This window comes from Lissotriton helveticus, chromosome 1_1 (assembly GCF_964261635.1).
Source record: "Lissotriton helveticus chromosome 1_1, aLisHel1.1, whole genome shotgun sequence".
NCBI lineage: Eukaryota > Metazoa > Chordata > Amphibia > Caudata > Salamandridae > Lissotriton > Lissotriton helveticus.
In genome coordinates this window covers 2,078,874,867-2,078,902,166 of record NC_136057.1, presented here as the reverse complement: position 1 = coordinate 2,078,902,166, position 27,300 = coordinate 2,078,874,867, and the positions used below count along the sequence as shown (strand labels likewise).

At 45.9% G+C, this 27,300-nt stretch overlaps 1 protein-coding gene across 1 annotated transcript in view; it reads right to left on the bottom strand.

Annotated features, from left to right (window-relative positions):
• The window catches only part of ZNHIT6 (zinc finger HIT-type containing 6), a 360,433-nt gene that overhangs the window by 75,592 nt on the left and 257,541 nt on the right, over positions 1 to 27,300 (bottom strand). Inside the window, exon 8 of the mRNA XM_078645491.1 lies at positions 21,428 to 21,505. Within this exon, the coding sequence (XP_078501617.1) occupies positions 21,428 to 21,505 (78 nt within the window). The remainder of the gene's footprint in view (positions 1 to 21,427; positions 21,506 to 27,300) is intronic.

Sequence of the window (27,300 nt, the reverse complement as noted above, 5' to 3'; positions counted from 1 at the left end):
GTGGTGTTACTAAAGCACTAAAACAAAAAGCCACTGACATATAGTTCCCTTTTAAGGGTCAGATTAGGGGACATCAGTCGTCTTACCTGTCCTTTCTTTCTCAGCCAATTAAGTTTCATCATTTTACAGAAAGGAGAGGCAGTAATATGGCAAAATACGATCGTTTTGTTTCTGTCAATTTGTTCAAACACTGTCGTGTCTAAAGCCAATTATACCTGTACCGGCGAGGTACAGCGTCGCCATTTATTCAAAAGGGAGCAAGGGAGCCCTCAGAGGGAGAGAGCGTCGTGCGCACCAAATAGGCCATTAGTACACGTACAACATAGAGAGAGAGAGAAAAACGTGTATGATAATAGGTTATTCAGTGCACACATATATAGAACAATACGGGTTGGTTTCACCTATAAAACACAAGCTGAGAGAAAACATAAATTCACAGTTTACGTACACACAAATACCGGATAGGGTGCGACAGTACATACATCAAGTGCGAAAACCTAAGACAAAACACAGAGCTATTTAGGGCAAAAGGACTTTTTCATGCGTGTTGCGCATTCTCAGTATTCCATTTAATTCATTTGGGGGTCGAGCTCTTTATTCTCCTTCCTTCCTAATAGTGGACAATTTTTGTTGGTAACCTCGTATTTGAAAATACTTACTCCCTCTTAGTTGGTCGGACACTAGTCCAGTCGTGCTTATACTCACGGTGGGGCCTTCCAACATCTAGCAAATGATGATCCAAGCTGAGGTAAAGGAGGGGTGTCAGTCGGACGTGTAATGGTACAATTCTGATTTTCCTACGAGGATGGAAGAAGAAGGGGTAAATCTAAAACATAACAATATCCCTAATTTCTGGGCTGAGGGGGATTTGGGATGAACCCCAACCCGGGGTACTCTTGACTTCTCTTATTTAGTCAGCACGTAAATTGACTCACCGGTGCGCATTATTTTGGGTGTACATTTGGGATATCGGTTCGGGTCCGAGGTACTACAATAACCCTTCAAGTTTCTGGTGTAGGCCACTCTCCCATTCACTAGCTCCAGAGAGGGGGAGAGAGTCGTTCCTAGGCAAGGTAAGTGCTATATTCCTTTTCGCCCTTCACATGCAGGTACCATGTTCGGGCTTATTTTTCTTATTCCATTAACCGCTCGATCAACACCTCCGTCATACAAAAAGCATTCTTTTATCGACCCAGACGTGCGCCACACATACGCATTCATACCGTACAAATCAGGGCCCATGCGCACATTCATACCATACAATTTTCATGCTCTCAGAGATAGCTCCTGCATATAATGTACCATCTCACAGAGCTGGCCTATTTTCCTCGCGTGGAGCATGGTGCGTTTTAGGTCCTCTACATACTTCAGCTGAATTTCCGATGTAACTGCAGAAAAAGAAAAGAGGGGGAGGGGGCAGTGTTCAAAGCACATCAGCGCGCATAAACATAAAAAATGTTTTTACCTACCACGTACCTGACTTATCTCTGTGGGATGCAGTCCCTTTTATCTCGGCATTGAAGCCCAAAGGAACCGGTAGTGCGGAAAAGATAACCAATGACAGGCTGTTCATTACATAGGTCGCCCGAGGGCGGTAGTACAGACCGCGTGTAGGGAGGGGTCAAAAGCCAGGGGCATTCAGTATAAGGTGGGGCGGGTGACGGATTCACGTTTTCATTTGAGGAAAAGAAATGGCCTACGGTGGTATAGGGTCGTTCCTATTCGCAGAGCGTGGTATTTAAAAAACCTTACCAATCAAAGTGACTGTTATGATGCTAGTTTCATATATTTTAAAAACCTTTATTGTGAAAATGTCAGCATTCAAATAAGGGCCTCCAACCATATAGGTCGGTTACGGAACAGACGGGAACCGCATGAGGTAAGGAGAGATTACACTGTAGTATAGAAGCAAGTGAGTCATTTAATTGAAAAAAAAACAAACGTGACAAACGGTTGCAGGATCAGTGAAGGTTGATTTTATAATTGAAAGTATAACAGGATCAGTTACAATAAAATCGTTCATACGCACACCATGGGCGAGTATCATGAGTAACATTACTTCGAAGCTATAATAATACAATAATCAATAGTGAATAAAACCCAATATCAGTAGGGTTGTCCGCATGCCCAGTCAGTACCCTTCCCCGCCCGCCACGTGCTCAAGGACCGCATACATATCCCATAACATCAAGGCTACGTAACTAAAACGTCATAAGGAGTTGCAAGTCCCGCCTATACTGGCGCCATTTTGGGGCGAGGCCGGGAGGGTCCAGAGTATAGTCCAAATACCTCCAACAACTAGCGGCCGGACCAGAATCCCTTTCGGCAGTTCAAAAAAAGTTCGTTAGCGCCAACAGAAAGAACAGGCTGCATGAACCGTGACTCAAAGGGGGGGAAGGCAAAAATCTTCCCTACCGGGTCACGCTGAGGTCCCACTGGAGCTGATCGAGTGTCTCTTGGTATTTCAGACAAAAGCTGGCGTCATCATGCGAGCACCATCCTCTCGCGGCAACGTCGCGGCCACTCCGGGGAGCGGGACAGCAGGCGTATCCCTCCACCGATGCGCTGAATCAGCCTCTCTCACGGCACCAGATGGGGATAAGGCGGTGGTCACCCGGGGCAGTGGCATATCCATGGGGGATAGTCGAGCAACAGTGTCGGTTGCCCCCACCGGAAGCCCGCGGGAGTCGAGGGCCAACGACTCTCGTAGAATCTTTAAAGCTTGGACAATGTCTTCAAGAGTGTGGCTCATGCCCGAGCAGGCAAGCATTCGAGTTCCAGAGTAATCCAGAGCCGTTCTAGCGGACCAGGCCCAAATCCAGGGAGCCGGTCGCCATTTTGAGCGTTCCGCAGCAGCAGCCGCTCTTCACCCCGGCCACCGGACCGGGTCCCCCGGCCATCCAACCGAGTGGAACGCCAATGGCAGTCCTGGTGCAGCCGTCCGGCAGGTGAAACGCTAAGGGTCGCCCTGCTGCAGCTGACCGGCGAGTGAAACGCTAAGGGTCGCCCTGCTGCAGCTGACCGGCGAGTGAAACGCTAAGGGTCGCCCTGCTGCAGCTGACCGGCGAGTGAAACGCAAAGGGTCGCCCTGCTGCAGCTGAGGAACCTCCCCCTGGGGAGGTCCGTTCGCGTCGCCTCCCCCCAGGGCACCCCACGCCATCTCTTGGCGCAGCATTATAGGATGGCTGGACCAGGCAACAAAAAAAAGGGGGGGGAGCCATCAGCAAGGCATCCCCCGCACACAACTTGCTGGACATCACCTCTGGATGGTCCGGGGACAGGTCTTGGCGCGTTGGGTAGCCTCCGGCCTATTCGCACAATGGGCCGCCACCAACGCTACCTCGCCGGTTGACGGCGTTTGTAGACTTTTTTATAGCCCAAAGCCTACTAAAAAGTAGCTCAAAGTAGCCCAACAGGAACAGCGTCAAGCAGACGGCAAATGCATTTGGGTTTGTTGTTGCAGCCGGCTGCCATGTAAATAGTTGTTTAATAAAAAGTTTTAAATGGTTGTTTAATAAAAAGTTTTAAATGGTTGTTTAATAAAAAGTTTTAACATGTTACTTTGCTGGAGTGTTGTATATATTTATAATATTTGCATAGGGTTTGTCGTTATTTGGGTGGGGCGGGCGATGGATCCGAGCTGTCTTGCAGCCATCATGGCGTCGAGCTCGGTTCTTCTCACTAGTTTCATATTTCTCATGAGGGGTTGTTCCTAATGTTTCTATTTTAGCGGGGTCAAAAAGATCCCATCAGTGGCCTACTGATTTTGCTCGATTCCTTTTGTTTTCCCTAACAATTTTTATGTTATAGTTTGCTAGCATGATACAACGGATAATCCGTATTTTTATATATATGTCCTTTTTATTAGGGGTGTCCTCCGGTGGAGCCGGATGACCTACCTCTAATAAACGGGCCGGGCTGAACCAACTACTGAACAATGGGGAGAAGATAGGCATGACGGGTTACAATGGGGACAAAAGTCTGCACTACCTATCCTTCACTGCTTTGCGAAGACTAGACAGAATATTTCTATTCTACAGTATTCGCAAATAGGGAATACCCAAAGAGAAAACCAATTCCAAACAGTCAATGTTCAGACAAACAATCAATCAATCAAATGAGGAATAAAATAGGCACGACGGGTTACAACGGGGGCAAAAGCCTGCGCTACCTATCTTTTCACTGCTTACAAAGACTAGACAGAATATCTCTATTCCACGTTATTTGTAAGCAGAGAATACCTCCAAAGAACCAATATCGAACAATCAATGTCCGTTCAATCAAACAATCAGTGGCGAGAAAGAAATAGGCACGACGGGTTACAACGGGGGCAAAGGCCTGCGTTACCTATTCTTCACTATCTGCAAAGGAGGACAGAATACTTTTAACCTTCCCCGTTTGTAGACAGAGAATTCTCGAGAGAACAATCCTCGAACAAACAATGTTCGGGCAAACAATCAATCAGTGGGGGAGAAAGATAGGCACGACGGATTACAACGGGGGCAAAGTCCTGCGTTACCTACCCTTTACTACCTTCAAAGGAAGAGAGAATACTTTCTATTCCTCTCCGTTTGCAGACAGAGAATCTCCAAGAGAACCAACAATTCGGAGAGTAATACTAGTATTTTCCAATCAATCAATCAAATATTTCACAGTTTGTCGTGTTACACGACCTTACCCGGACCGCATGGACTGTTTCTCGTCTTCCGCTTTCAGCGCCTGATCGTCCTCTATTCTCTGTAATTGCTGTGGCACTCCTGATGGTTCCCAGTCAGGACCGTAGATCACTCGAGAGAGGTCTGCTCAGAACCAGTGGAGTTCGGATGATCGGCTGCCAGACGAGGGTCTATCGGGCAGGTGCACTTCCCAATCGTTGCAGTCGTTCACTCTGTCGTTGGGACCTCTCCCACTGGATCCACGTGTCGCTGATGGGCCCCACGTTTGGGACGCCAATTGTGGAAAAAGGGTCAGGCAGATCAGGTCGATTACCCCTTTTCAAGGTTTGCCCGGCGCTAGCCGCCTCTCGCCCAACTCACGGTTACCAAATAAAGAGGCAGGCGCTGGAGACTGGAAGGCAGGAAACAGGAGTTTATTCCGACGGAGCAGAACACGTCAAATCAGACAACAGGGTATCTTCTCGAGGTGCTCTAAACGCATCCTTGAGGCCTGGCCTCTTATACACAGGTTTATTGCTTTATTACATGAAACACATTCTTGTCAATACTTTGATGTACGGAAAGACATCCTCGGAATCCTCACTTTGGGCCTGTTCCCACACACATTTACAGTAGAAGTCCCCACCCCGGTCACAGTAGGTGATGACTATCGCACACCAGGACATTCCGTCGATTCCCGGAATGTGTGTCTGATCGGATCTCATGGGGTGGGGGGGGCTTTGATCAGTCAGAGATCCTTTGAATCGGGGCAGCTGCTTACTGTAAGGGGGCCAATAAATGGTGTCCGCAGGGCCAGGTGGCGCCCTGGGAACGGGCAGGACGATTGGGCACAGAGGAAAGGGGGTTCATCAAAGGATGGGGAGGTGATGGCCGGGAGCGGAATGCATTTCCGAGGCAGAGTCGCGCTGGAGGGGAGTTTTATGGTTCAGGTATGAGAGAGCGGGGGCTATCAGCGCGCGGGGGATGCTTGCGAGGTCAGAGGGAGAGACGCGCTGGCTAGCGGCGCTGGGCAGGGAGACCATGGTTTTCAAAATGGCTGCCACTTACGCGCACGAAGGGGCCTAAAAAGGGACAAGATGGTGTGGCCAATGTTTCATGATTTTCACTTTACACTCAACAGTGGCTATGGTGAACATAAATGAACGCCGCTATGTATACCGATTTTAGTCATTTTTCCACAGTATCACCATTTTGTTTAAACAGGGAGAAATTCAAAGAACAGAAAAACGTTCAACAAAAATGTCCACAATATGGAACATTTTTCTGCACTTTAAATTTCTCCCATGGCTGTATTTTGCAGTTATGACTATGGCACCATGTCTCCCTACCACTGAAAGCAAGATTCTTGCTGGTGTAAATGAGACACTTTGAAATGGAAGAAAATTAAACTAAAGAGTTAACTTTATGTTTAAATGGATTCCATAAAGCTCCTCATTTATTGCATCTAAAAACAGTAGGCATCGTGCACCCAGTGGCCTGTAGACAAGTTGCCATATTTATAACAGAAAAACACAACCATTTCTTTAAATGGGCGGAATTTAAAGGGAAGAAACATGCTTCACAAAATATTAAGGCATAATTAAAATGAAGAGTTAACTTAATCATCTAACACCTCCTCACCCCGCATCTACTGGCGGAGAACACTCCCCCTCATACACCCTCCATACCCCCACCGTCCCTTCCCCCCACATTACACCCCCCACGAGTCCCTCTGAACCCACCACCGTCCGGAGCTTATCTCCCCCCCTTCCCCCTCCCCCGTGGCAGATCCTTCTCCCACCCTAGCTCCCCCCCCACTCTCACTCCACACCTACCCACCCTCCCAACTAGACCCACAGAAGATACCACCTCCCTTACCTTAGCATCCCCCCCTCTCTCCCCTCCCATTCTCAGCCCCCACTACCTTCCGGCCACCCCCAATGTCTTCAGCCTTCACTCACTCCTCAACTCACCGGCGCCGCCGCCTCCCACCGACATCTCTACCTATGCCTCCCACCCTCCCCCTACCTCACCCACACCCCTCACCCACAAATTCTCCCACACATCGAATGCCATCCCACTCAATATTACCGCAGAACCCTCCAATAACGCTAGCATATCCCCCTCCCTCGGTACCCAGCTCGCTTTCCAGCTCACCACTCAACCACTCGCCAACGGCTCTAATCACCAACACCATCCCCAACCCACCTCTGGACTTGATTTTATCCACCCTCCAACAAGTCAAAGAGGATCTCCTACTAGTCAAAGAAGATCTCCACGCCATCAAAGAACATCTCTTTTCACGCCCCAGTCAACCTCCCACCATTCCACTACCCAACAAACGACCCACCCTCCCCATATACCCTCGCTTCCAACGCTCCCCGCGCTGGCCGACTATCCCCGCTCGCAATAACACCCACCGCCCCCGTCGTGCCCTCAACTCCCTGTCGGACCGCGACTTATGCTCCCTCCTTCGCTCTTTTGGCCCAGGTCCTGTAAAACACATATTCATCACACACCTCCCCATACCCACAATTCTCACAAATCCCCTTAGGCCCCCAACCCTAAGCAACAGAGGCTCCGTCCCTAACAACCTCAGAATAGTCCCCCTCTCTCTAGAAGGCTCGACCACCCTTCTCACTCCCAGACTCAAATGCATCCTACTCAATTGCAGATCGGCCCAGAGACACTCCTCCGACATCGCGGATCTCGTCACAACAATGGATCTGGACCTAGCCATTCTGACTGAAACCTGGCTAACTGAAGCTTCTACACCGATAATGGACATACTAGTCTCCCCCAATTATCACATCATTAGACTTGACAGGCCCGGCAAGACGGGCGGGGGAATTGCATGCATTTTTAGGAGCGACCTCTCCGTTACTAAAGCCACCTCCCCCTCCCTTACTTCCTGTGAACTCTTCTGCCTCGATATCGCCAGCGAGGGCAAACAAGTTTGTGCTTTGCATCTCATCTATCACCCGCCTGGGGACAACCTCACATTCACTCAACAACTCATGGACACGATCACATCCAATGCCGGTCGGCAGATCACTCAAGTCTACCTGGGTGACTTTAATCTCCACTGGAACGATCAGAAAGACGCAGTGGTGAATAGTCTCAAAACTTTCCTTAATGCGCTTGACCTCATCCAAATATGCGATAGACCTACACACGACAAAGGCTCGATACTCGATCTCATCATCGCCAAAGAGGACTCTACCCAACTGGAGGCGATCCAACCCTGTGACTGGTCAGACCACCACATTATCACCTTCTTTATCAACGAAAATGTTAAACTTAACCCGGCTCAACCTACCAAATGCAAGATCTGGAAAAGGGACATGAAGAATCTTAACCCCAATTCCCTGCCTCCCCACATCTGCAGTCTCCTCCTTCCCCCTTCGGGCCCCTCGGATGTTCAATCACTGACTGATCACTACCTTGACTCTATGAACTCAATAGTCAACGAAGCCGCCCCATTGCAACTGAAGAGAGTCTCCACCAAGAACTCAAACCCTTGGTATGACGGCAGACTCAATGATGATAGGCGTGCTATGCGAATGGCAGAGCGCACCTGGAGATCTGACCCCTCTTCACTGCATCTCAAAACGCTTAAGAACAAGAGAAATGCCTACTTTAGGAAAATAAAGCGCGCAAAGTCTGACTTCTTTAGCCGCCAGCTGGACCAAGCAAAAAACAGGCCAAAAAAACTGTTCGAACTAATCAAAACTCAAACAAAGACAGAACCCTTACAATCAAACAGCACAACAAGCGATACCCCACACTGTGAAGACTTTTCTGCTTTCTTTAAGCTAAAGACCGACAACATAAGAAGTGACCTCATCATGGATGTAAGCCGATACCCCAGCCACACCAGAATGTCTAACACTCAACCTAAAAATAACGCATCATGGTTGTCCTTCGACACCTACTCTGAAGAAGCAATACACAAATTGCTCGGCACCTTGAAGCCCTCTAATCACATCATAGACCCCCTACCTGCTAATGCTGTAAAAGACTTCATCCCCCTGCTCCTCCCACTTTGGACCAAAATCATCAACAGCTCCCTTCAACAAGGTCTCATCCCAGACTCCCTCAAGGTGGGGCAAGTCACGCCGATACTCAAGAAACCTACAGCTGACCCGTCTGACCAGAACAATTACCGCCCTATCACCAATATCCCCACCCTGGCCAAACTGCTGGAAAAATGTGTACAACTCCAACTAACAAAACACATTGCCCAGTTTGACCTCCTCAACCCTCATCAATCAGGCTTCCGAGCGAAACATAGCACGGAAACGGCTATGACGCACATAATTGATGACGCCCTCCAAATCCTTGATCGCAATGATTCCTGCCTCCTCATCCTTCTTGATCTCTCCTCAGCATTTGACACGGTCAAACACGAGAACCTACTGGAGTTGCTAAGCACTAGAATGGGTCTATCCGGAACTGTTCTCAAATGGTTTACTTCCTTCCTACATAACCGGTCTCAGAAGTTCAAGATCAACAATGTGCTGTCTTCACCTGTGCCAGTAGATCTAGGTGTCCCACAAGGATCTTCCCTTTCCCCCACACTGTTCAACCTCGTCATGGAACCGCTCGCCACCTTGCTCCAAGCATCCAATGTACAATTCCATATGTACGCTGATGACACACAACTTTACCTAAAGCTACAATCCCCGGAAGATATCAAACTTCTGAATTCCACACTTAGAAACACTCAATCTTGGTTGGCCGATAATCACCTCAAACTAAATGCTCTGAAAACTGAGTTCCTACTGATCTCACCTCCTGCGAAAATTACCACCACCCAAATCTGGCTTAATAACCTAACAGCACTCAATGTCCAACCCACCCTCGTGGATTCTGCGAAATCCCTAGGCATCACACTTGACGCCAAGCTCAACATGCAACAGCACGTTAGCAAAGCAACAAAAGGAGCTAATTTCCAAATCAACACACTGAGGAAACTTAAACCCTTCCTCCCAGCCAAGGACTTTCAAACTGCTGTACAAGCTCTAGTCATCCCTCGCATAGACTATGGAATTGTGGGTCCTCAGCGGACTCCCGCTATCCACAACCGCACCCCTAAGAGCCTCCCTGAACGCTTCTGCGAGACTCATTACTGGCTCTAGAAAACACTTGCATATATCCCAGACTTAAAATCCCTGAATTGGCTGCCTTTTGAAGCCAGAATACAGTTAAAAATTGCCGTTATGACACACTCGGCCTTGCACCACAAGGCACCCAACTACCTCGCTCAAAAGTTATCTATATCGGGATGTTCGAGATCCAACAGAAGCACAAAAAGTCTACTCCTGAAACCTCGTAGATTCCGGAAGGAAAAAACATACAAACGCTCCTTCTCAGGAATGGCACCCAGGATCTGGAATGCACTCCCTCCTGAAACCAGGCTTATCTCCTCCACTGCATTCTTCAAGAAAGAGGTGAAAACCATCCTTATGGCCAAGTTCACCTGAACTTTTAGGTTGTTGGATCAGAGACTGTGCATCGCTTTTTATCACTGATTACCTGATTGTCTCTTGGCATTATATTCTTACTTGATTGCGACACTATTATGCTACTCTCCTACTACCGACCACTATATGGTACACATTAGTTTGTTGAATCACCCTCTTGATGCCCCCACCCCTTGTTCTCTCTATCCTAGGAAATTGGTGTAAGCCATTCCTACAGCCAAAGTTTACCTGAACCCTATTGTAGCTGGATCAATGACTTTGCGTCGTCTTATATTACTGGTTACCTGATTGTATATTGGTATGTTATTTGTACATTACTGCTATCCTATTATGCTACTGCCTATTATACTGTTCCCATTAGTTCTGTTTAGTCACCCTCCTGTTGCCCCTACCCCTGTCTCTGTGAAGCGCTCTGATATCTGTAAAGATCTTGTTCGCGCTATATAAAACTTTGAATAAATATAAATAAATCATTAAGGTAACTTCATTTTATTTTTCTCACATTTAAAAGCATCCAGAAGCATAATTTTTTTCTCACCCAATATTGAATTAACAAGGACATCTATTTAAAACTTAAATAACCTAGTGCTTCAGTTCTTTCATCTCTGTACCATGTCTCAAAAATCTGACACCTGCATTATTCATTATCAGAGGCTAGCTGCAGCCTGAAGATAATAATGTAAAATAAACACAGTCTTCCCTTAACTTTAAAAGCAAAATGTGACTGTGCTAATTTACAATGAACTCAAGGCAATGAGCTACTCTGAAGGGGCCTGTGAGCTAATGGTAGCTTACAATCAACTAGTTGGAGACACCTGAATACATACATACACACACACACGTGCGATACATCCCTTCCCCCGTAAAATAGCAAGAAGTTTACTGTGTAGATGTCACTGTCGTCAGTGGTGGTGACTCCTATTTTAATGAATGACTGGTAATGACTTACTTTGTCTGAGTGGTAGTGATCAACAACTAATTAAAGGGGGGGAAATAATCCTATGATCCAGTAAATCCGACCAAACGCCGCCAGGTAGGCACAGTTTGCAGCTAGAGTCAGGACAGATGTACTGTGTAAGGATCACATTTCAAGGTTTCTATAATACTTTCTCACATAATTGATCTTTATATGAGATCGCTACAGAGTGTACACAACCTATAATAGCATCTGTTAAACAGCCACGGCAGAGGTATGCAAAGAAACTCTGCATGCCCAGCACATGGTCACTCTTGGAATGATCGCCAGGTGCAGGTGTGGCTTGAAGAGTTTGTGACCTCTGGGAGCATGGGGCCTATGCACTTGTGGTGTTTTATGACATATCAAAGAAGCACCACAGCCCGCGAAGTTCGGCCCAACTACACCTTCCTCACCTCGCACTCGCTGACGCTGCTCGTGTAAACGGTGTTCAGTTTGGGTCATCCTTTGACCCTTTCAAAACTGCCAATGTACTGCAAAAAAGGGGCAATTATTAGTAAATCTTTACAACCGTTTTATTTATTAGTTTTGCATTGACCTATTAGAAATGTTAAGGGAGCAAAATTTCGTGAAGTATTTTAATGGCCTCCTGGCAGTAAAAAGCGAACATTTCTATATTTTGAGGCCGAATGAGCAACGCATTGGCCGGTCCATCCCAGCCTTGGGTCCGCTCTCCTCGCAGGGTGGCCATCTCATGATGCGTGAGAAGGCATGGCCCGGTGTCATGTCCGGGGGCTGTAGAGTGAGTTAACAGCCTCTTAGAGACGCCGTCAGATTCCTCCCATTGATCACGCCGTTAGGCGAGAACCGCCGCGCGAGGTGTAATTGCGCCCGAAACTGAAATGTTACCGCTAACGCTGTATGTTCCAGCAGCAAAGTAGATGATTAAGTAAATGCTTTCAAGCAGAGCGATGCCTGGGGGGCTGTCGGCATTCCAACAGCCGTATCCCCTTGCACTTTCGGTCAGATCACCACAACACAAGCAGAGACAGCATGCATGTCCTGGAGCGCTGCTGGCTGGAAGCAGCACGCATGCACACTTCAGAACTAGAGATGGTGTAAACAAACCGACGTCTCGCTTGTGAAATTCCAGCTTCGTGCAGATAAACGGAAGAAAATTAAATATCCGTGCACGCATAGCTGCCAAGGTTTCAGATTGGCATGTGTGACATTTTTTAAATGTCAGTGTAATTGTGAGTGACATTTCAATGACTATGAGTGACACTTTCTTGTGAACAAAATTCGCCTGGCTCTACCCTGTACATCAGAACGCTATTCCCAATATGAAACAACCTTGCTCAATAAGTGCATTTAAACACTACAAAGTCACTAGAACTAACTCCATTTATATCTACCAGAACCAACCTGCCCTCCCAGCCCATCTTAACCTCATTTACATCCGCAGTGTTCAGCTCACCTTTGCCAGGCAAGACTCATGCCAGGTTGAGATGGGGCTAGGGGCCAACTGCGTTTCTTTGCTGATTATTGCAGGACTGGCCTCAATAGTATGGACCGGTGCTCCATTATGGCTACTGTATTCAGCCTGTGGGCTGTATCAGCAGAGATGGGCTGCTGCTGCCTGTGTGTCATGGGAGCTGCACTGCTCTGAGTCCAGGTAAGCAGCACTGGGTAGCACTTTGAGTATCCGCTCGCTGTCACATGGGCCTCATGGTGACCCTGGGGCCAGTGCAGTGTAACTGTCACATGACTGATGTTGAGTCAAACACTGAACAAAATTCGGCTAAATATTCCTTGATTGGGGAGCTGCAAAGGAAGTAAAGGGAAGAGAGTCACAAAAGACAGAATTTGATAGATGGAAAAGCAGGGACATTCAAAGAAAAGAGAATGCAGCAGTAAATTAAAGAGAAGAGGAAAGACTAAGAAGAGGAATTAGGCTCGTTCCCAGGCCCAGGAGAGCCCTATGCAGCCCCAAAGGTAGGATCGCACTGCCTCGTCCTCACATGGATGTTGGTTACATGGTCTGAGAAGACGGCCCTGGCTTCTAAAGTCTCCCAAGCAGCCATGGTTGACAACCAAGCTGGTCTCTCGTACCCTTCCTGCAATTCTTCCAAATAGTATGATTGCCACCCATAGTTTGTGAAGTTTTTAAAGTCAAGACTTTTGTGCCCCTTTTCAAGTGGCTTGAAGAAAATATTCACCATTTTCCATCGAGTTTAAAAGTTGAGGTGTTTACAATGTTAAAGTTAACTGACGAGAAAAGGACACATTCCTTTCCGACACCATGTAGCTCTTGCAAGGTCATATTATTTAGTTTAGGGGAAGAAACTACACTAGTGCATATATTATGTAAGAAAAACTGGAAACACCAAACTGTAAAGTAGCAGTAGCTCACAAAATGACTATGCTCATTGTAGAGTAGGTGCTGTGTAACACGTTTTACGTTCTGAGGGTGGTTTCTTCATAGCTGTTAACTGTTCCTCTGCTATGTTAGTTGTTGGAACAACCTTATAGGAGAACAAGGCTTTTCTGGAGTTATTGACTAATACAAATGTTGCCACGCACACTATTTAAAACGAGTCGAGAAGAAGGCAAACGAAAGAAATGAGAAGCACTCAGCACTGAAATAATAAAAGGAGAAATTGCGAAAGGGGAACAAACAGTAGAGGGCAGTTAAAGACTTGATGGTCAAACACATTCTGGGGTGCGCCGCACAGCACTTTCTCAGCGACTAGCAGTAGACACAGTCTAGAAGGCTCTGCAAGTGACTGGGCTGCACAGGAAACAGCATTACAGGCGTGATTTGTTTATCTAACCCACACTGGTGTGCCCGGGCTGCTTTACGGCCGGGCTGCCGCCCTCAGACTTAGCAAGCTAAGCTTGCGGTGATGATGATCAGGCCTCTTCAACAGCATGCCCTCGTATTCTGCCAGCATGACCAGGTGAAGGCTAGTTGCACTCTGGAGCTCACCTGTTACTTTCACAATACAAGCTGCAGTCCCCCGTGATGACTCACTCCCCTGCACGGGCCAGGCTGCTGGGCAGCGGGTGAGGTCCAGGACGAAACAAGGACGATGCCTCAGCCTCTCATGACTCTGTGTGGCACCGGCCATGCTGAGGACTCACTGGTCGATGCTGCAGCTGGCCTCCCGCCGGGAAACGGGGTATAAATGTATGCGCAGACAGCAGCGCACCAGGACTCTCGACTCTCAGATTCAAGTCCCCCGCTGATTTTTATTCTGACTAACCTCACTTCCTTCTCCTGTGTTCCAGGACTTGACGGAGGCAGAGGTCGCATCCCGAGAATCCCCCCCACGGTGACAGCCAGTAGCAACCACTGCTGAGGGCACACCCCTCCCGGGATTCGGTAATTCAGCAGTGCCAGTAGTCTGAAGTCAGTGACTGACAGCCGCCGCGGGCGGGAATACGGCCGCAGATTTGTAACATTGTACCAGAGCTGAGCTGCACTTGCAGACAAGCTCTTTAACTGTTTATTGACTGAGCCACTACCTGCTGGCAAGTATGAGGGGAGCAGCAGAGCCGGCGCCCACTGGTGTCACAGGTGCCGGCGTGCGCGTTAGCACCCTGGGGAGCTAGGTTCAAAGTGGCATATAAAAAATGCGTGACAATGCATTTCAGTGCGGTGATGCGGAACACCGCACTGAAATGCGTTAGTGTCACACCTAATGTGTGATACTTGGCAGGCCTGTGCACGGTAGACTAAGCCAATCACACCTAGATCCTCTGTAAAAACACAAGGTGGTTGGGAGTTGGAAAAGATGAGGCAATATCAACTCAAGCATAGAGGATTCAAAACGTGCATAACTCAGTGAGCTAAATGTCTGCTTAAGAGATCTTTGTCTAACAGCTTGTCACAATAATCTGTACCAGGGTGACCACCTGGGCGTATTTTGGGCAGTTATTGTAAGAATTCAGGACAAAGGGTCAACATTCAATACAAAAAAACATCAGAAAAAAGGTAAACTTTAAGAGCACATCTGAGGAGGTCATGCATAAATCTAAAAGTAAATAGAAAAGACGGCTGACACAAGTACATTCTGGCTACGCTTAATGCCACCAAGCTGTTCTACCTTAGGTATTATCAGTTCCACATTCTATCACTTACTTACAGAAATCATAAGGCAACGGAGCCCTTCCCAAATACGTTCAGCATAAAACATGTTTTGACTCTTGTGTTCTTGCACTCTTCTATTCTAATCCTTTCTCTTTAATGTCTGGGGCAGGGTAGTAGATGAGCAGACAGTCCTTTCAATGCTAACTTGTCTGATCTCGGTTCATTCATAATACCTTTGTGCTACGCACATTAATGCGTGTGTTCCACTTTTACACACACATTAATGCATTATGCTATATGTTACCGATAGGGTTCGACGACAAAAAAAAGAACGGTGAACTGTGCAACATTTCACTTTAATACCTTTAATCTGTGCCAGAGCAAAATCCACTTCATTTATCAAACTATAGAAATTGCATGTGTGTCATGACGTGTAATGCACATGCAGATCCAGAAGAAATGGTGGATTCGAGGCAGCGATTCACACCTGCGCACTGCTGCACACAAAATGAATCTTGGCTCGGTTTGCCATCACCACTGCACCATACCCTGCATCTTCTTGATAGAGGCTCTCTTTGTGCAAGTAAATGCAGGCTGCTATCATGCACCTCACCTAGTTATGTATGTGAGGAGCTGCATACAACTTGCAGCCCCTGACATATGTACTGATGCTCAGCAAGAACAGCTGACAGTGTAGGTGTGTCTTCAAAGTAATCCGCCAGACGACAAGCCAATGAGGTGTTCGTGGTTCAAAACACCAGTGAAAACCTAGGTCTTCCATATGGACCTTCACAGTTCTGTGCACATGCACCCGTGTATCTCAGCTCCGCTTGGTGCCAATGTGAATACCCACATTCAAGGGCATCGTTTAGAGGTCGACATTAGTGCAAACACAGGAGCAAGGACCTTTGTATTTTTTTTTGTACCAGGGCAAAATAGGAGTTGAGATGAATTGGTGCCAACTCATTTGATATAAATACTGTGCTAAATGCCACAACTGCTGAGTAATTGTGTAACAGCTAGCGCCATCTGCACATTGAAAAGGTTTGTGCCTGCTAATATTCATTCTGTCTGAAAAAAGGCCAACATAGTACAAAAACATAGTGATCACCCAATAAAATTCTAGTTATGCCACAGAATTATTGCATCTGACTAAACCAACACGTTATAAATGACTTTGCACGTGGGTTGTGTGTTTGGGCCCCAACATCTTCGAGCCGTGTCCATGGTCCCCTGTCCTCGTCCATGCGTCCTCTTCTCTGCATCTGTTCCAGTCCAGGAATCTTTGTGTCTTTCTCACATCATCCTTTCCACTGGATCTATCTCAGAGTAACTTTGCACTCGCCCCTTGTATTTTTAGGCGAGGATCTTTGTCCAGCGACCTCGCACCAGCTTACTTGGACATGAAAACAAGAGTTTTTAATTATAGATCAATGTAGCCTCTCCGCGGGCAGACGTTGCTGGCATTCAAGGTGTATTCAAAATGCAAATTACAAGCACTTTTTAGTATATATGCTAATTTAAACTTTCATTCCTATAGCTTAAATGTAATAAAAATAATGGTTTCAATGAATGTCAATCTTTGCAATACTAAAAAAAAAAAGTTCCAATTTAGGCAGCCGTTTGAAAAACAGATGACATCAGCTGTTTCTCCAAATAAAATGGCACAAGGGCTCCAGTGAACACGTGCAACGGCCAACATACGGCACACGATGACATTTAGGACACTTAGGAGCATTTATGGCTAAACAGGTGAACAACTGTAACCGCAAAGACGTAAGCGAAAAGGGAAACACTGATGTTTGTCTGCTGAACCAAGTTTCCAAATAAGCTAAAAAGGTCATCTTTAGAACTGACGCATTTAGGCGCCAACAGACGCTCCAGTGTAATGAATTGAAGAATAATCATTTATAGGAGCGTTTTTGCGTCGCATTTGTTCCAACAAGACCTGCATGAGAGTGAGGAACATGTTTGAAGTTCATATTAGACAGGACTGGGCTGATTTTAATGGGATCGGTAAGCAGCACGAGACTGGGCCAGGAAAGGAGGGGGTAGAGTCTAGCGTTTGAGTTTTTCTTAAACAATGTAGTGCTCCCCAAGGTTCATCCAATCCTTTTCTCTGCTCCTTTCTTGACTTAGCTACACTTGCAGCAGACAAACTGAAACACATTCGCATTTGAGGCTTCAATATCAGAATAAATTGTCTTTTAGTCCCTACTGCACAGGACACAGTTAGATCACGAGCTGTATTTAAACAACATCAAATTAAACTCGAAATGGACTGGGCTAATTTGTCTCCCTGTCCATGTGGCTAGAAGTTGCTTTGCCCTATAACAAAGCGGCCATTACCACCACCGACTGAGCTGAGACGCTCTAGCACAACGATTGGGGGTCCTTGGATGCCCAGTGGCTGAGATGGCAGGCTCAGATTAATGCTGTCTCTAGATCCTGCTTTAGTGGTTTGGTTTCGATGGACAGATCTGGTCTTTCAGGAAAAGCTGGTGCAACTGACCAAGGCATAAAAATGCCCCACTATGGCAGGGACGGGAGATGTCTCAATGTACAGTGGCTCCGCAGTCAACACCATTAAAACAGGACAGCCTCTGAGTGGACGCAGGGCCACACAATTGTTAGTATCAGCTTCTGGATTGAGTGATGGGCTGGTGTCGGACTCCTCTTGATGGGATCACTTGCTTGGAGAGGCGCTAAAAGTCAAACCCACAGGCAAATATTCCAAACATAAAAGACCAGCAGGTGCAGGTCTGTGGTGCCAGGTTTACCAAGTGTGGGTTGGTGCCTTGTACTGATGCTCTTGCCTAAGAAGCTGCACCAGAGATGGGAAGAGCTGTACTAGTGAACGTAGATGGTGCACTAGGAGATGAACCAGGAAGTCTATGGGGTCTCTCTGGCCTTCAAGCTCAGAACATCCAGGAAAGCTCTGGATACAGATACCATGTACAACACGATGGAGGCAAATCCAACAGTCAGATCCACCGGGTAGTTAGAGTAGTGTGGCAATTCCTGGTTCACCATCACTTATACCAAAGGATGACAAAGGGCCTGGTACCCAAAGAAACCAAAATCCCCAAGGGAAGAACACCAAAAGGGAGAGTTCACTGGAGATTGACTACTGAGTAGGGGGGCCTCCGGTACCAAGACATACTGTTGAGAGCCAGCAGCGGCACCAGGTAGAACTACTGTAAAGTCATGCTCCTTTAAGCACTGGATTGGTAGAGGAGGTGGGCAGGTCGCATGCTCTTTGGGGCATCTTCAAAATGGGGCTGGTCTAGTGGGCATCCAGATTGCCTCTGCTCCCACTTGTACCTCGTGAATTTCACAAAGGGATCACAGTATGCCCAGACTCCAATAGAGGTGTTTCAGTCGTCTATGTTCAGCTGATACTCGTTTTTTGATACTTCCTAATACTAGAACGACTCAACAGGGAAGTCAAGAATTTTGCTTTCAAACTTGTTAAATGTGTAATATCCTGTAAAGACACATTCGTTCTGTCACTGCCCCGCTCCAGTTCCGAAAGGCTCTCAAAAATAGGCCGTTTACTGTGATGCTGGCTATGACTGCAATTACATCTCCCTCAGTACCAGCACAACTATTGATAGTCTCATGCTTTATACAATCTAATCTAATAAATGCCCATCACAGATGCAAAATATGTTCCACACAACATCTAATGGTGTGCATTAGCACACGTGGTCCCTCTTTGCACTTTCACTGTCAGAAACATGGAGCTAAAGATCCGATGCATACTGTTGGTCCAAAGTTGTGTTATGTCAGGCCCCTCCTTTCGGTGCCGAACTAAACTACCTCTAATTCGCAAACTGCTAAAACAGTATTTGTAAAGAAACTCTTATCTTAAGACTTGTTCCAGTGCTACGACTGAAACATGTGTAAGGTGAGTCCCAAACCAGCGACCGGACTAACCTTTATTAAATGTAGTATTATTCTCAGTACGAAGATCTCCAAACTACTTGTGGGGTGACAAAAGGAGCTTTACAAAAACACAAGAAATCATACATGAACACTTACACAATCATGGAGCACCTTCTCTGGACTCAGGTACTGCTGAGTCCACCTGCACAAAAACACACCATTGTAGTCAAGCTTCCACAGTCATGTGAGGGTTTTGGTTACTGCTCAGTTTGAGATTATTGAACTATAGGTCCTGAGTAATCCTTTTGAGACAGTTCAGGGAAGCAAAAGACAGCCCCGGTATCATGGTCATGCATTCTAACATTTGTTTTTTTAGGCCCTCTTGGCAGAATACAAATAAAATAATACAGCACAAACATTTTCTTTGAGTGTAGGCCAGCAGATCAATGGTTTACCCATTGAGAATAATTTCTTAGCAAGACAGCTAATACAGCATGCAAAAGTTGCTGAACAAGTAGTTTACCAGTAGAGCACACCATTACATGTGCCATTAGCCTGTCTTGAAGTAGTAACTTAATAAGTAAACTGTTTGGACATATTTTCAGAAAGGTCATTTTACCGTGCCTACAGGCATCCGAAAAACCATGTACAAGCCTAGTGGGTGCCTTCTAGTACCTAGACTTAAACTTATATAGGGTGGTGGGCCCATTAGATTCTGACCAATTAGCATTTCTTGGATTATGTAAACCCTATTAAAAATCTTTAAAAAGAACTCTTTACAGAGAAAGGTACTTATTAATTTCTTCACAACTCTGCACAGAGTGGTATTTGTGAGGGCTTAAAAGTACATCAAAATATTTACGTATGTTATTTTTTTAAACAATTAGGCAATTAGATCCATGGTCAATCAATCAATCAGCATTTGTATAGTGCAGTACTGTCACCGCTAGGGGTATATGGGATCTGAGGGTGCCAGGTCTCCTTCGAAAAGCCAGTTCTTGAGTTTCTTTCTGAAGTCTGCCAGTTCTTGAGTTTCTTTCTGAAGTCTGCCAGCTCTTGAGTTTCTGAAGTCTGCCAGGAAGGGTGTTCTGTGAAGGGGTAGGCCGTTCAAGGTCCTGGCATCGATGCAGGAGAAGGAGCCGCCCCCGCAGCGGCGATGACAGATGGGGGTGTGTGCGAAGGTCAGAGAGGAGGAGCGCAGCTGTTTTGGGGGCAGATGGAAGTTGAGTTAATGGTTGATGCAGGATGTTCCATGATCATGTAGAGCTCTGTAGGCATGTGTGAGGGTCTTTAACTGGCATCTCTTCTGGATGAGGAGCTATTGGAGGTTTCTGAGGTGGGGGTGATGTGGGTCCGTTTGGAGAGGTCCAGGATGAGTCTGGCAGCAGTGTTCTGTATGGCCTGGAATCTTCTTAGGAGCTGGGAGGAAATTCTGGCATAGAGAGTGTTGCAGTTATCGAGGTGGCTGGTGACAAGGGTCTGTGTGACGGTCTTTCTGGTGTTGTTTAGGATCAATCTGAAGATTCTATTCGATAGTCAATTTTGAATAGAGGACATGAGAAGACAAACATAATGCCGTCAACTTGGACCAGATATTTAAAAGCAGGAACTGTGCTGACAATTTTTATGCTAGATTCATTAACCATGCGCCAAAGCAGCAGGAACACACTGCATTTTACAGATATTTAAGTAAAGAGTTAGTTGTAAGATGGGAATTCACTAATTTGATGACAGTCACACTCCCTTAAGTCACCAACAACACAGACACTCTTGCAACCCCAGAGTATACCATGAAGTCCATTAAAGAATAGACACATCGTTATTCTATGGTACAGAGAGTAGATGGGTAACATTTCAGAATATTTACTTTCTGCCAACTTTATACCAATTTTTAGAATTAGCTGTCGCAGAGTGTTAATTTTCAGTCAACTCTGGAGACGAATTCGAATTGTGGGAGTATGGTTCTTGCTGGGATTAGAGGCCCTCTGCTTGACCTTGAGCTGACAGTACCTCCAGCCGTCTGCCTGCGGCTCGTCGATGGGTACAAAGGAGGACTGTTCAGTACACACACAGACTTCAAAGATGGCACCATAAGCCATTGTAAACAGCAGCTTACTCAAAGGGCGAACAACTAAGCTCTCATGAAAGTGTGCAGAGATTCATTAAAAGTGTAAGGAAGAAATTATTTCATCCAGTAATGGAGCTGAATTTAGCAACATTTTAGGAGAGCGAAGGACAGAGAAGTGTGGGGTGTCTAGGAGCACATCCGCCCTGGCAGCACTACTAAGGGGATTTCCAGCAGACAAGCGGAAAACGACAAACAGTAACTGACGGAAAACATGATTTACGCCCCGAAGACGGTCACAGAAATGAAGCAGATGTCTGTTACCTGACTGAATCGTGCTTTCTTTTCTCGACCTTCATGAGCACGGCCACCCCAGACGGATCCCGGACATAAACCTGCAGTCTGAAAAGAAGATGCGTTGAATGATGGGCATCATTTTAACCGTAAACAGAACACATGGGAGGCACTGCTGCTTCGAAAAAGTGCACATTTACAAAACGTTCATAAACCATCATCAAAGCCCTGACACGGGACAAGCGCGCAAGTGTAGGCGTCTCACTGCAGCGCCATTCTGATCACACTCATCCTCCGACCTGTAACACAAGCTCACTTTGGTGCAATTAGGGGGTTTACTGTAATCATGTAAACAGAGTCTGCCCGGAGGGGGCCTTTAGATCATCAATCACAGCAACTCCACTAACTAAAGTACTGTGACTTACATCGACCCCCACCATACACACATACTTCGGCTGGTGCTTCGAGGTTAAGATGCATACAGGAACTGATCACATTATTGACACTGCAGTACCGTTTCAAGCGAATATAACAGCATAACAACATCAGATCTACCAACTCACATTGTGCCACCGAGTGTCACATGTCGGCTCCCTTCGTAAGGTCACCAATATATAAAATGGTGGAAGGGAAGGTGAGCTGGAAACCCCTGCACAGAGGGGGTTTCAGATCGTTTTTGGAGGTTCTAAGCAGTCGATGTCCCATTAGTGGGTGTAAAAACACGCAAGGAAATCGGTGGCAACTTCAGCAAACCTTTTTTTTGGGATGTTGGGACTGCTGGCATGGGGAGGGGGCAGAAGGGCCACTCAGGCAGCCATAGGCATGAAAACCTGCCCATCTTCCACAGTGAATTTTATTTTAAAGTTGGCAAGTCTGCAACATTTGTACCAAGTTCCCTCAAAATTTGAATGGAAAAGACGAACAGTTGCCTTTTATAAAGCCTGGTCTTTGAAATGTGAATGTTGAATATTAACATAACCAACTGGCAGTAAATCAAACCTCATTTCTCTTGGAAATCTGTAGTTTTCTTGGAGGAGGAAAGACCTCTGGACTTGCATGCCTGAGGGTCATGGGATAGCATGCAGATTTTGCTGCATGGGGTAGCATGCAGATTTTGCTAGACCAAGGCCTCGCTAGTCCTTTTTGCTTTTCGTGTATCTACACATCCAATGCCTCAGGCAACTTAAAGTCAACATTGTGCTATATAACATACCTAACTAAATGTATTGTTAACATATTCCCATAGTTAACTAGAAAACATTTCTGTGGAAAACAGCCCTTACACTAAAATCTTTGCCATTGCCTCAGATATCATAAACATCTGTAATGCATTTGTATAATATTTTCCTATCACTGGTGTGCTTTTGAGGCAATGTGCTCTCCTGGTCCCATTACTTGCAAGTCAGGGATTGACTGCATGTTTTGAATAGCGTATGGCTGTTGTGGGAAACTTATGTGGGAAGAGTTTGATGTTGCCAATGAGGTCCAGAGTGAGGCTCCAGTCATGTTGCAGGGCGCAGGTGTACTTCTAAAACACAGAGGAGTGCATGGTCGTTATAGCTTTACTTTATTAATATGCACTTCGAGACAGTCCACGGTGATAAGAACTTTCTCATACATAGGGTTTGTGCTCATCGTGTTGGTGTTTCACGAGGCAGTGATTATTATTAAAACCTTCTGCTGAAAAGGGAGACAATGTGATTCGCATAGAAGAGGGAGCACATTCAGACTTCGAGTGAGAGAGGTGCTTGCGGAAGGGAATTTATGCAGGAGCTCATGTGTGACTTACGAACCACTGCCCGGGACCGGAGAATGCTCACAACATTTTATTCTGGGTAGCATACAATAACAGCAGAACTTCCCGCTCAGGAGTGGCTCATGCTAAAATAAGCCAATATGAACTGGATCTACAGGTTCTTTGGAAAGATGTTGGTTTAACGACTGGGGAAATTGAGGTTTCTCACAACCGTTAAGCAGAGATACCTAACTGTGATTGGATTGGTGTTATCTACGGCAGGTGTGAGGGCACAAGTTTATCATGGAAGTTACTTTTCTAGGCAAAAAGCACTTCCACATCCAAACTACTGGAAAGTCCTCTCCTGCCCGAAGGGAGCAGGCAAATTATTGCACATCAAAAAGTAAAAATGTGAATTTCCAAGTCCCGGTGATTAAATATGTGGTCTAGCTTCTGTTCACAAGACACTTACTGACTACAACAGACCGGTTCTCTATGAAGCAGTTGCATTAATATGTAATAACATCTGTGTACCCATTCGTACAGACCAGAGCTGTCCAGTTTAGGCCAAACCGGACCATACCCAGGCCAGACGTTTTCAATATTCACACCAGATACAGATAAATGCCATTCTTCGAAATGGATCTTATTTACATTGTCAATGTTTAGCATTAAAACCTAGAATATATCAGGCTCTCCTGGATCTCTGACAGGCACGGGTGCTCCAGAACAATGAAAAGACTGACAACCATTCAAAAACAAAAAACAAGGGAGGAAGGCGCTAACAGACGAGCCTTAAGCTCCTTCGTTAATCGAGACAGGAGCACACCGAATACTATACCGGAGTCTCACGGTTGTTTTCCAGGAAATCCCTTGTCAAACCCTACTTGCCTCCAACAGTATATATCATCTCCACTGGGGCGATTATTGTAGGTGGCATCATCATTGGGTTACGCACCTGGCTACTCGCTTTCCCAGGTGAGTGATGCTTCCAAATGGTCGGACAGTATTTGGTAAGTAATACTTGTGGGATCTGTGCAATTAATAAAGTCACCTCCAATGCTTAAATCGGAGTTTAATATGAAAACCAGGGAATAGGGGGCAAGGCTAAAAACAGTGTGTGACGCAGTGGGACATATTACTTATCCTTGGCGTCAAGCAGGATGGTAAAACTGTCTGTATACTAGTTCCTCAAAAACTAGTTAGCCAAATTCAGGGACTAAGTGCAAGAACTGAGTACAAAGGACCCCTCGGTGAGAAAGAAGGTTTTTTTTTTTTACCTTCCCCATAACCTCATTTTGGTTTTCCAACACAATTCTGCCTGTTCCTGAAAGCTGGGAATATCTCTATTTTAGCACCACAAACCGGTCATTAATACCGTTTGCAGGAAAAAAACAAGACGCTTTCTTCTGCAGCACATTTTTCCCACCCCCCTAACACCCCAAAAACAATTTCACTGTATTTTGATTAATTTCTCGGTACCCTCCAGGGGCATCCAAACCCTGGGAATATTTAGAATCCTCATTATGTTAGGAAAAAAGGACATGCGTAATCAAGAGAGAGAGGTAGGACCAAAAAGCTAGTCCTTGTCCCCGGGTATTATATGGATTAATCAAAAAGAGACTAGCTCATATTTGTTTTAATTTATAAAAGTACAATGGAGAAGACTCTGGTATGTTTCGTCACGGAGTGGGAACACCTGGCAGGTGTGTTCATAAAGCCCTCACCCACCAACCTAGTTGGTGGCATGCTTCATCATCGGGCCCACCCAGTAGCACCTAGCGTGCCCCGGGTGTGCTTCGACGCCTGACTACAGCGGAGCTGGTATATTGCTGAGCGTGCAGTGAAGAAAGTGATGAAGGTGATGTTAAAACGGCCGAACGGTGGTCCCAGTACCCGAAGGTGAAATTAGACTTTAATACCTGGGCCTCCGTCAGCGGTTAAAAATAAGGCAGTGGGATGTAAGAGGCGAGTTACGACCTCTCACATCCAGTGGGTCAACATGTTTCAGCCAGTGCCTTATGACTAAGCTGGCTTTCGTCAGGACCTAAATAAAATAGTGAGTGTAAGTAACTAGTGGGAGTGTGGATTAGACTATGTGTCTACACGCCCTAAAGTGTATCTATGTGTGAGAGGGGGATTCCCTTCTCAAGACCACACTAGTTTTTGCTCAGTCTGACCTCAAGGTTGGGAGGTGGCAAGGGCTTGACCAGCATTTCTGGGCAGAGCCTGCTCTGGACCTGTAGTGCCTCCTTCGCATACCGGTATAGTCTAATCCACACTCCCACTAGTTACTTACACTCACTATTTTATTTAGGTCCTGACGAAAGCCAGCTTAGTCATAAGGCACTGGCTGAAACATGTTGACCCACTGGATGTGAGAGGTCGTAACTCGCCTCTTACATCCCACTGCCTTATTTTTAACCGCTGACGGAGGCCCAGGTATTAAAGTCTAATTTCACCTTCGGGTACTGGGACCACCGTTCGGCCGTTTTAACATCACCTTCATCACTTTCTTCACTGCACGCTCAGCAATATACCAGCTCCGCTGTAGTCAGGCGTCGAAGCACACCCGGGGCACGCTAGGTGCTACTGGGTGGGCCCGATGATGAAGCATGCCACCAACTAGGTTGGTGGGTGAGGGCTTTATGAACACACCTGCCAGGTGTTCCCACTCCGTGACGAAACATACCAGAGTCTTCTCCATTGTACTTTTATAAATTAAAACAAATATGAGCTAGTCTCTTTTTGATTAATCCAGGAAAAAAGGACACACATTTGGTGTGGATACCTTATGTGGACAAACAGTTATGAGAGCCTAAGCACAAACTGCCCCAAATAGCCCCCACAAAAAAGGCTTAGTATGGGGGGAGAAAGGCCTAGCAGCGAAGGAATCGAAGGGGTTAATAGGGAACAACAAAACTCTGATATTTGATATTGCAAGACTGTCCCTGAGACTGAAGGATTGGGGAAAAAGGCAGGCATAGTATGCTTATCATCTGCCAATCTTTCAGTTCCAGCTGTAAACCTGCCAGAAAACCACTGAGGAGCATTGCATTGCCATAATCTGGACTGTGTGGTCAGGACACCTTCCTGCAGTGGGTATACAATAACTAACTAAGCCTGTCTGTTAAGACCAGAGCATATGAGTGGATGTTTCAGGCTAACATGATATTGCTTTGTAGGTTTACTGCTTGTAATAAGAACATAACTCAAATTATAACTAAAATGATATCCTAGGCAAGCTGAGAGAGCATTGGTATATACCTCCAATCCAGTGAATATTTTAACTGTACCTCAAACATCACCACTCATAAGACTTAATGATGCCAGCATTGAAGGCTTGCTGGCAGCCTCCACAAAGAATGACACAAAGTAAGAAGAAAAGACTTAACAGAAGCTTGCCTATTGGCCCAGGTAGCCCCTCAGCTTCAGTAAGGAAAACCTAAGACACAAGCAAGTTAGATGAAGGTATAATTTGTTCAGTGTGAGTAAACCTCTCTTTTTGCGTGATCACCCCATCTTTAGCTGACAGTATTGTTGGCTTGTTGAACTCTGCACACTAGGACACTGCTGTCCAATCCCCAGCATATATGCTTGACCTCTAAAACACGGTAACACTGATTAATCCTCAATTTGAATAGTTAACATCAAAGTAATGTCTAGTAACATATAGGAATATCAAAGTATAGGGTGCAGAAAAACACCATACCAATGGTATAGGAAATGTAACTATTAAATGTGGACTGCAGCACAAGCTGTGCCATCCACTAGGCTGAAACGAAAACATAGCTTCAGGTCCATCTGTGTAGCAATGCTGCTGCAGCTTTTAACCTTGCAGGGGAACCTACCAAAATATTCATATTTTACAAAAAAACACTGCTTTTAAACATTAGACGAGTTAGCCCTCAGTAGGCATTGTGCCTCACAAGGTAAGGTGCCTAGAATTTAAAAAGGGTTACACATAAGAATTCAGTGTTGGCACGTACTTACAGTGACTAGCCTTGAAAAGTTATTTTCATTGCGAAGGGCTGTAGCTGTTCGTATGACAAAAACTAAAGCTCAAATAAAATATTACTTCAGTTAGCTCAGATATTTAATAAGCTACAGACAGGATTCAATCACTTTTTTCTAATATTTATTAAAATCCAAATCACTGGTAAAGTTA